Source organism: Echeneis naucrates, chromosome 14, assembly GCF_900963305.1.
Source record: "Echeneis naucrates chromosome 14, fEcheNa1.1, whole genome shotgun sequence".
NCBI lineage: Eukaryota > Metazoa > Chordata > Actinopteri > Carangiformes > Echeneidae > Echeneis > Echeneis naucrates.
In genome coordinates, this window is record NC_042524.1 from 9,940,557 (window position 1) to 9,951,692 (window position 11,136).

The following is an 11,136-nucleotide window of genomic DNA, read 5'->3' on the forward strand; positions in this document are numbered from 1 at the left end:
TTTGAGATGAGAACCTAAAATATTGGCAAGAAGTAGAAAAAACATAGAGGCCTCTGAATCATGAAACTGGACACTCACACACTGACATTAATGACAGCTTCACCTACAAAGGCAGAAGCCAACACTGTCTCATGGTGAAAATGAAATTCATGTTCATGTGTTTAAACCTGCTGCGCCCAAGGAACTATGATGTAACAGATGCAGTCAAACAGGCAATAAATCATCCTGTGGTAACTCTACACCCCACCTGGTAACAGCAGCCTACGACAGAGACCTCTGTACACTCCTGCTCATTGACATGGAAAACATACTGTCTGTTTTTGTCATTTGTTCTTATCCACTTATGGTGAACGCAGCTGTAGAAAAGGAATCATTTCCCAAGTTAAAATATGCTCTGTCTGGACCTGGACCTAAGAGATATCAAAAGTACTTAAACAAAGCATTAAAACATATGACATGAAGGACATGATCACCAGTCAACTTCTTATTAAACATCACATCCCAAGGAGCTGTCTTCTATCCAGCCTCCCAAGTTTATTATAATCCTCCATCCAGAGGAACTGTTAAATTCATAAAAAGCACTTAAACTTCATCCTTAATCTCAGTCTAATCTCAGTCAAATCACTTAGTAGTTTTCCTCTGCAGAAGGGCCTAGAGCTCCCAGTAATGTATCTCAGTGTAAATGTGCACAAAGTAATCTTTGTAATCTGTCACGTATGTCAAGCCTCAACACTGTAGTTGTTTTAAGACATTGTATGCAGCCATCTTCCCCACAGGGTGGATTTTGGGTTGAGTATCAGGAATTTCATACTATAATTTGTTTAAAAAATTTGAGAATAAATGAAGATTTTACAAATCAGGGTTAGTTTTTCATTATCCTCCTGTTAATGTGTGAGAGATGTACAGCAGCACAGGGCCGCTCAATTAAATAACACAGCCAGCTACAATAACCAAATAAGTATGAGGACATAAATAAAATGAACATTTAAGAACCAAGAAGACATGAGCCAACAAAAGTTTAGCCAGACTGATTGTACGCCTGTCTAAAGATGTCTTAAGCTGCTTCAAAGCAAACAAAAATGTCACTTTGAATTGCAATTGTTCTTTTGTGAGAGACTAACATTTACTAGCTGTTATATTTGCCCTCAAAAAGTCAGAAAACCATCTGTTGAACCCCTAACATGTTACTAGTTTGTACAGTTGTTGGTTAACTTGTGTTTGGGGTATTTATTTTAACAATTTTACTCATGCAGTCAACATCTGCACTTTAAAATGTAAAGTCATTTACTTTTCTTCGCAGCTTTACTTCTCCCTTTCCTTGGTTTATTGACAGAATGTGAGTCCAATTGTTATTGCTTAGCTCAGTATTTTCATACAGAGTATCTCATAGAAAACAATTATTATATTGCTCAAGTCATAGCAGCACGTCTCAGCTGACATTGGCTGAGGGCAGACTACAGCCAGAACAGGTCTTCAGTCCATTACAGTCCAACATATAAAGACAAGCAAGCACTCACATTCATTTTCAGTTAACACTAGAACCACCAAGAGGTCATTCTGACCTCGCTTCACTACAGGCTTTATCACTGCCCCCATCTCCCCATGGCCGCCCCCTCCCCACCAGAGCGCTCCCGCGCTACTACCCAATCTTGGCACATTGGGATTTATTTGATTTTAGCAATTTAACAACAATTGAGTGAATAAATGTTTATTTTGATCGCAGCGTCCAAATTCTACCAATCAAAGCTCAAGGTAACAAAATATAACAACAATTACATTTAGTTAAACTATCAAACTATCATCATTGATGTAATAAAGCATGAAAGAGCTGTCAAACAAATAAAACAGATAAAAAAAATGCACCCAACAGGCTGAACAATAACACTGAAAAAATATGAAAAAATATATATATTCATCATCATCATCACGTGTCAGCGTTGTTGCTTCTGTTGCAACATTTTTTGACACATTTCTTGTGGTCTTACACAATAATTCCCTCAGTGGGCTCTGCAGTCACAGTAGCATGCACAGTCATGCAAAGAATGCTTAACAAAACCCTTTAAGCAACAGGCAGCCTACACAAGCACACACACAGACACACACATTTAGTCAGTGGAAGACCTGATACATGGGTTGCTAACGTGCAAGGAGGAGTTGATACAATAGACTCAAACAGGTCTGCTATAAGATGGACGACATGAGTAAACTGTATAATATGGAAGGACAGGAGGTCACAGAGGATCTTTATCTTCAGTCACTGAACTTCTGCCCACTGGAAGCCCACACAAACAGACTCAGGCACAGTTTAGAGCCACAGCGGCACTTAACACAGCCAACACATGAGTCACTTCATTTATTTTCAACAATATGATGAACCGTGCAGTACCTGTAAATGTGAATTTGTGCGACACCTCCACCTTTAACAGAATGCGAATGTTGTAATTTGTTGTGTTTTATAGTTATTCAAATTATTTTTAAACCAGCATTTGAAGGATTGCGTCCAATTTCGTTGTACTTGCACAATGACAATATATTCTAAGTCTAAATGAGCTGCAGATTTTATGGCTCTCTACGTCCATCTAGTGACAGAATACAGAAATGAGACGCCTGTCTGGTGAAACGTCATGAACAGATTCACACCAAACTCCATTCAAAAAGTGCCAGCTTTATGCTGCTTTGCGTGTAAATGGACATTAAAAATAAATAAACTTCCGAAAGAAGGCCTTTACCAAGGGGACAATAAAGTCAAATTCAAATTCAGCATTCATATAATCCAACTGCAGCTCTTGTAGTCTGAGCAATATTTGGTTATTGGGTCAGTCAGTCCTGCTGCAGAGCTTTTAATCGATTCGATTACAAACAAAAACGACCAAAGTTTTATGTGGAACTGGAATCATAGACACACAACACTGTGGCTGACGGGGCAGTTTTTAAAGATACTTGTTCCACTCCCTGCAAAACCACATTTAACAGATCTCATTCAAACCCCTGCATTTCCTGTTCCAGACAGGGGACCTTAGAACCTTATTTAAATAAAAGATTTTACAGATATTTTATGTTTTATCGTGTCCTTTTCTCACATTAATGACCATTCTGATCTCTCCCGCCCCCCGAGCCTCTGACTCATCCCTGTGGAACTCCTTCTGGGCGGGATCACATAAGAAGCGTAAGTCTGTCCCGCAGGGTCAGAGTCTCTGGGATCCCGCACCAAACACACGCAATGGCCCTGAGGAACAAAGTGGCGCTGGTGACTGGAGCAGCGATGGGAATAGGCCGGGGCATAACAGAGATCCTGCTGCAGCATGGAGCCAAGGTACAGCCGGGTCATTCATTTCTAACCAACACCTGAGCACAACACAGTTTTCTTAATGCTTAAACACACACACACACACACACACACACACACACACACAGGGGGAAAAGGAGAAGTCAGTACCAACACGTTTTCACACCAACATGTCAAGCTGAGTTATGAAGTAACTTACACAGGCTCTTAAAGACGTTTAAGGCTGGATTTTAGCCCTTATTTTCGCTATAAAAACTTAATTAACGCTCAGTTTCAGAACATTTATATAAATTGAACAAACAGGGGAGAAATAGTTCCAATGAAATAGAAAATAAGATATTTAGAAGCCACAAGATTCAAAACCTCACAGGCTTGAGCACCAAGCATGAAGTGGAACAAAGCACCAAAGGAAGTGCAGTAGCAAAAATTGGTAGTACTTCCTTAAAAGTACTCATGGGCAGTTCATGGCAGTTACTTATGGTTTTATATTTAGGGGTAGATTAAAGAAGGTAAGGGCAGATAAAGGGTGACCTCCCAGCACAACCTGTTCAACAACAACCTCCAAAATGACCACAAAGTTGGAGCAAAAGATTCTAAACAAAAAAATGAGCACGTAAACATCGTGAAGGTGGAATTTATTTTTGGTGGCTACACAACATTATATGAAGATAAGTTGTCTTAATGAACCGGTGTATGTCTACCTGGCCAGGTTGCTCTGCTGGATGTGAATGAGACTGCAGCAAGAGGTTTAATGGAAGTCCTAAAGAAACAGTTTGGACAAGAGAGAAGTTTGTTCCTGAAATGTAATGTTGAATCAGAAGAGCAGATGAAAGGTAAAACACAGACAAAGACTAGAAAAACAAACGAAGGGAGCAGGGGAAAAGAGGAAAACAGCTGGAGTGTAATTTACCAGAACAGACATGGATGAAAACACATGAGGATAATTAATCCCAGCTGGACTTCAAAGAGATAACTGGGAGTTGCTCTGAGACCAGCAGGTTTTCTATGACCTGGTATTTAATTGTTGATCCACACCTCAAATTCTTTGGAAGAACAGTTTGATAAATACAATGTGAAGAAATCATTTTCATTTGCATGTCCAAATGAAGCCCCACCCCTGCCCCAAAGGCTTTAACATGCTTACGATGATTCAGAGCAATTTAAATTAATAATAGAGGACCTTTTCTGCGGTTGCATTGTTTTGTGTGGAAAGGTATGGAAAACATATACCAGCATTATTTTGAATTTGAATGTGTACTTGTCATATTATAAAAATTTGTCAAATCTTAAACGCTCAATCAAAATATGCAGACATAGATAAATTTATGGTTCATGCATTTGCTGTTATACAATCAGATTATTGCCATACCACAAGCGTTTTGTTGAATCCACTGTTACTGTAAATCTGAGCTTGATGAGTGAAAATAACATGATGAACATGCACCACTCAGCTATACCAACCGCCTGCCGAGTATTGTGCAGATAGATCTTCCTTTAGCTACCAAAAAAAGCCCTGACCTGACAAGGCCTAGCATCTACTAGCCCTGTGAGGGTGAGCTGTGGTTTTTAGTTTATGTCCTGTAAACTGAGACACCTGTTACTGACTCAGACATCTGACAAATGCTGAATTGGATTGGGATATTAATATTTGATCAGTAAAATGTTTTCAAATAAGAACTTCCATCAGAAGTTCGCATAGTCCTAGATCCTAACCTGGATTTTTCAGATAGGCTGTGTTATGGTTGTGGAATGAGAAATTAATTTCCAACTTTTTTTCCCTCTTCTTTGAAGCTGCCTTTCAGAAAACCGTAGAAGTATTCGGAGGAATTGACATTTTGTGCAACAATGCTGGCATCGTGAATGAGAGCGCATGGGAGAAAACTGTCTCCATAAACCTGGTTGGGATTATGCTTCATTTACTCATATACTCATCTGGTTTATCCCCACAAGGGAAATTACACTTCAAAACATTCCCACTGCTGAGCGTTTAAAAAAATCCAATCTGTACCACAGCAGCAGATGTGAAGAAATAATTTGACAACGTAACACTTAATATGAGCAGGTTTTACACTGCGTTATAGTGCCAGTTAATTTCACAACAATTGGCACTCAAATGGACAAAATGAAAACCTGTTAGCTCAATATTAAGCCATCCTCTGTTGTAGGTGGCGGTTATCAGGGGAACTTACCTGGCTCTGGAGCACATGAACAAGTTAACTCAAGGCCAAGGAGGGGTCATCGTCAACATAGCATCTATGGCAGGTGAAGCTTGTATTCATCTGAAGGCCTCCCATGTTTATTTGTTATGTTTCATGTTAATTATGTGTCCAATAATAAAAATTGCAACAGCACCTTGATATTCTGATATTCCACACTGTGAGCAATGAACTTTGAGCTGGAACAATCTCATTTACAGATTACAGAATTACAGATTTGTAAACTTACCCAACAACACCAGCGGGTTGATCTGACATTTGACATAGACTCAACATTGTATCTTTACACAGTTAATCCATGAATTATCATTTAATTTTCATTCATTCAGCTGACAAAATCATATGATAAAGAATCAGGAACATTGATTCATAAAAAATGATTTAATAGTAATTTAATGGGGGTTTGTGTAGCTATATAAATCTGAATTTCAAACACAATAACTGATATGACCCATGTCCAACAGGTATCGGTCCCTTACTGAGCAGTCCTGTCTACACAGCCACTAAGAATGGAGTGGTTGGCTTCACTCGAGCCATGGCAGTAAGGACGATTTCTTTTTTTTATTTTATTATTATTTTAATTGGATTGTGCAGAATTATTTAACATTTGTGTGAAAGACAAATACATTTGGAATTTGGGATGTGCCAAAAAGCTATTGTTTTACTTTGGCCTTGTCTGCTGATTGGAGCTGGAGCAAAAAAAAACAAAACCTGGATCTATTAAGACACAGTGAATGCCAATTCTCATTTCCCATCGTAGACAGATACAGAAGTTAGAAGTTCTTACTCTTTAGTTACCCCCAAGTGGCTATTAAGCTATTAGTGTGACTTTTTTTCCTCATAGTGCTTGTATTGCACATCCAGGAACATCTGGAACCAAACCATGTCTGTCTTTTACTAGGCAGCCTCTATTGCTTCAGGGTACGGTGTCCGGTTTAATGTTCTTTGTCCAAGTTTCGTCAAAACTGGCTTAATCCCGTCCACCTCATCCAACATGGGACAATTCTCCCATCTTTTTGATGCAGCAAATCAATTAATGGAAAAGATTGGGATACTAACGTGAGTCTTTGAGTCCACATTATGGTGCATGACCATGATCCTGTATCGTACCGTGTTCTTGACAACCCTCTGCTGTCACTACTGTTTTGTTTCAGTGTGCCTGAAGTGGCCGAGTGCTTCCTGGAGCTTGTGACAGACGAAACAAAGAATGGAGAGGCTCTCCTGGTGATGCCTAAAGTAAAGAAATATGTGACTTTTCCTTCCCTCTAGTTACTCTACAATATTGCACACCACCAACAAGCCTGGACTGGAATGCATGGTCATGGATCCAGTCATTATTTTTGCTTACATGAAAAAACAATAACAACAACAAAACTAAAAACCGTAAGTTCAGTACAGTACAATACTCTACAGTAGACAAGGGCTTCACCTATCTTAGTATTTTTGTTTTGCATCAGCATCTGGTTTGTATTTGTTTTACTTGATAGTTAAGCTCCGCTAAAATACAATCATTTCAATTCTCACCCTAATTATAGACCAGTTTTTAATCAAACATGTCAACATGTATTGGAATATACAAAAAAGTGTGAGTTTGTTTAAATCAGTTAAAATACTGACTATAACTGTGTGATGACCACACAGTGGAGCTGTTTCATTGGCAAAACTGTCCATTTAGATTGCACCATTTTTCACACGTTCCTGGTCATTCCAATTGCTCATTGCATGTCGTTTCACATATAGTGTCCACCATTTGGAGTTAGGTCAGTATTATGGAGGCCATTGTTGTGTATTGGTTAAACATACAGGTTAAACAGTAAATAAATAAAACATCATTATCCATCTCTGAGAGTGTTCAGTCTCTCTTTTGCTTTTTCTATCTTTTTCTCTACCTGGTTCTTCCCGATGCACCTGCAGTAATGGATTATTAATATCTGCCTAAGCTGTTGAGGCAAATGCTAATGTCATTCTTCTTGCTTCGGTCTGTGTATGTGACGGGGGTGGTGAGTGATGCCATTAACAAAATGTATTTCTGTGGAAAAATAACACCACTTTCTTCTAATCTATTTTAGTGTCAGCTTTAACTTGATTAAGTTTAGCAATGTAGAAAGAACTGCCCCGGATGTATATTGCCCTTTAACACTTGGCTATATGACGTGTCTTAGGCAAATCAGGGTTTTAGGGTTAGGGTTAGTTTTTTTCCACAAAACAATAATTTGACAGATTCTTAAAAACCAAATGCAACCAGGAAAACTAGAAAACTGTAAAATAGTTGGTAGATCAAGGGGCAAAATTCTTGCCTTAAATTTTTTAAGCTTTAACTCTGGACCTTTTTTATTTAGATGTCTGTGACTCTTTCTGATGTGTCTCTATCTTTCTGTATATGTGACTGGATGTATTCACGCCTGTCCCCTCTCTGTTTTCTCTGCTGTGCTCAGATCTATATAAGAAGTCTTACTCTCAATAAAACCATACCTTAACTATTATTTACTCTCCACTGCACTTTTTAACCTTAAGTAAAAAAAAAAAAGTAATTAAATGCAAAGCATGGTTTGGAAACAGGATTGATGTTTTCGGAGTTTGTGTGTTTGAGTTACCTTTCAATTGCTCCTCTGACTCAACATCACAGTTCAGGAACAGAGTACGCTCTTGTATCCGTTGAATATCCTTTAACCTTTTCTCTGCGATTTCATCCACATCTAGACAGACAATCTGTACAAGTAAAGGTCTGTCATGGAGCTTAACAGATGGTTTTCATGGTTGCAGTTTACAAACTTTGCGTTAGTGCAGCTTGAGTTTTGAATGGGCACAGACAAATTGATTTAATCCTTAACATATTAAAGACCTAATACCAAGTGAAAATGTAGGGTTTTAGGACATCACATAGGTAACTTCAATTATACTGTAATTAATCAATGTCCCTGTCCAGACAGAACATCAGGATATGTTGCAGAACTTTACCTTGGCACCGTTTTTGCAGAAGTATCTCTGTCATTGCTTTTCCTACTCCCATCACTGCCCCAGTCACAACAGCAACCATTTCCAGCCATTTCAGAATTGTTTTCTTCAAAGAGAACAGGAGGATGTCAGCGCTGTGAAGAAGTGTGTGCGCTTTCGTATAAACCCAGCAGAACTGTTGTTTCCTGCAGAGAGACCTAGAGATTATTCCCCCGAGATTATTTACATTTCCTATTAAAGGTTAACCCGTTGCATTACCAGTCAGTGAAGCCTGGTGGAGTAAACAAGATGTTTACTTTTCCCTTCTCAGTGGCTCTCCATGTGATCTGACACTATTAAACAAAAGCTATACTGAGCCAAAGGACTAATGTTGAATTTAGTAGAAGGGAAACCACAGAAGTTACAGACGTGCAGTGCAGGGGCCAAAGTTCAAACAACCAAATGCCAGGCCAAAGTGAGCACATTCACTTTTTACACTACAGTCAAAATGGAAAACATGCGGTTAGGGCCTTATTGTATTATTTACTCAGTAAAAGATACACTATGTAACTACAAAAACACAGAAGTGTACTTGAAATTTGTGTAGTCTGACTCCTGCTACTTGTATTTATGACTTCACAGCAGTCATTTAAGTGAGTTGAATTTTTTCTATAGTTTTGCAACAAAGAGTTATTGAGACACCCAACTTTATTTTTTGTATATATATAAATTATAAAATCATAAAATTTTATAAAATGTATATTTTATATTTATATTTATAGTAAGTGTAGTAATAAGAGCGGCTGACCCTGCAACAACAAGTCCATAAAAACACAGCCGGACTGACTTCTTAAATGACCTTGCACACGGCATGCAGAAAGGAAGCTTCGCCAGCATTTTATTTTGAAAGTTTGCACCGGACTCGGCCGGCTGGCTGCCGTGTTGTTGTGACTGGTTCGTCTGTCAGACGGTCTGCTGTCCTCACGCAGCCTGCTCCCTCCGACGAAATGGCTGTTGTGATGAGATTTCTGACTCTAGTGGTCAACGTGCTGTGTCTGCCCCTGCATGTGATCCACGCCGTCGGCCTGTATGAAGTGTACAAACGTATCTTCCCAATGTGCCTGTACCGGATCTCCAAATCCTACAATAAGAAAATGCACGACAAGAAGAAGGAGCTGTTTCGCAGTTTGCCTGAGTTCACCCAGGCCGGCGGCCAGCTCACACTTCTGGAGATCGGCTGCGGCACGGGCACGAATTTTGAGTTTTATCCGCGCGGTTGCAAGGTGACGTGCACCGACCCCAATCCTCATTTCCAGAAGTACCTGCAGACGAGCATGGGCCAGAACGACCACCTGGCGTTTGAGCGGTTTGTGGTGGCCTCCGGGGAGGACCTGGGGTCAGTTGAGGACGGATCTGTGGACGCGGTGGTCTGCACCCTGGTGCTCTGCTCCGTCAACAACATCCCGCAAACCCTGCGGGAGGCTCACAGGATCCTGCGGCCAGTAAGTTCTGCAGCTACTGAAATCAGCAGCGGGGAAAACAAATGCTGATCAGCTTTCAATGCTATTATTATCCTACATATTACTGAAGCGGCTGTTCTACTCAGCACTCAATAACTGCAGTGCGACCTTTGTATTCATCATTGAAAGTTAAACTTTATAAAAAAAAAAAAAGTGGCGCCATTTTTGTTGTTAATTCTAATGATCCACTTTTTTACTTGACTGTCTGTCTTATATTCATTCATTTTATGTGTGTATTGAAAACTTGAATAGTAAATACATGATAATTGCAGGTATTATCATTGTAGTTATATGTTGGCCTGAAAGAGGAAAGACGATGTAACGTAATGTAACGTAAATATTTGCTCCTTGTATGTGATCACATGGCCTGTTCAGGGTGTACCCCACCTTAGGACCTTCCATTGGCTGGGTTTTGCACCAGCACCTCCCTAACCCTGCTGGATAAGCTTTAGAGAGAGAGGGGGGTGTTATCACATTGGTTCACTGCACACAGACAAATTTAGTTCAGTGTCACGCTACACCTAAAATACTTAAAATATTTAAAGTGAGTTTCGACATTTAAATGTGAAATGACAGATCTCTACGTCAACATTCAACTAAGTTTTATTCATTTTTGTAAACGTTAAACGATCCTTCACCACAGGTTGCTCAGAAACCTTAGTATTGTTCAGCCATTTCTGCAGGGAGGTCAGTGTGGTACATTTTAAGTTTGATGGTAAATACACAACCAATCTTTGCTTTGCAGGGTGGAGCCTTCTTCTTTTTAGAGCATGTTGTTGCTGATGCCTCAACCTGGACATACTTCATCCAGCATGTTCTTCAGCCTGCATGGCACTACTTCGGTGATGGGTGCAAGCTCACCTGTGACACGTGGAAAAATGTGGAGGCAGCTGGATTCTCTGAGGTCAAATTGAGGCACATTGAAGCTCCGCTCCTGTTCTTAATTAAACAGCACATTGTGGGCTATGCTGTGAAATAGATTCAGTCTCATTCACTTTGTAGTGAGCTCCCTCACATGTAGTGTGTGAAAATGCCAGTCACTAAACGCCTCCCTTATCCCATGTCATATGATTGATCTCTCGAGATGGGGATAACACCAATCACTTTGATACAAATTTTATTTTTGTACTGAAATAAACTTTCAGTTTACAGAGAATGAGTTTAACATTGAATAATCACC

The 11,136-nt window shown here is 39.6% G+C and overlaps 2 protein-coding genes across 3 annotated transcripts in view; both read left to right on the plus strand.

Moving 5' to 3' along the window:
- The first annotated feature begins 3,182 nt into the window (after nucleotides 1–3,182).
- Nucleotides 3,183–7,348, plus strand: LOC115054179 (15-hydroxyprostaglandin dehydrogenase [NAD(+)]-like). The gene is made up of 7 exons (XM_029519248.1): nucleotides 3,183–3,313; nucleotides 3,996–4,119; nucleotides 5,078–5,184; nucleotides 5,452–5,548; nucleotides 5,967–6,043; nucleotides 6,404–6,561; nucleotides 6,657–7,348. Exons 1-7 carry the CDS (start codon nucleotides 3,221–3,223, stop codon nucleotides 6,769–6,771), a joined length of 771 nt encoding a protein of 256 aa, XP_029375108.1. The 5' UTR covers nucleotides 3,183–3,220; the 3' UTR covers nucleotides 6,772–7,348.
- A 112-nt stretch (nucleotides 7,349–7,460) lies between these two features.
- The window catches only part of LOC115054507 (methyltransferase-like protein 7A), a 3,912-nt gene continuing 236 nt past the window's right edge, over nucleotides 7,461–11,136 (plus strand). The window contains exons 1-3 of one of the 2 annotated variants that reach the window (XM_029519755.1): nucleotides 7,461–7,480; nucleotides 9,461–9,938; nucleotides 10,702–11,136. The exon at nucleotides 10,702–11,136 is cut by the window's right edge and continues 236 nt beyond it. In XM_029519755.1, coding sequence (XP_029375615.1) covers nucleotides 7,461–7,480; nucleotides 9,461–9,938; nucleotides 10,702–10,935 — 732 coding nt within the window. In that variant the 3' untranslated portion in view covers nucleotides 10,936–11,136. Of the gene's footprint in view, nucleotides 7,481–9,393; nucleotides 9,939–10,701 lie in introns of those variants that run through there. The other variant, XM_029519754.1, reaches the window with a different exon arrangement.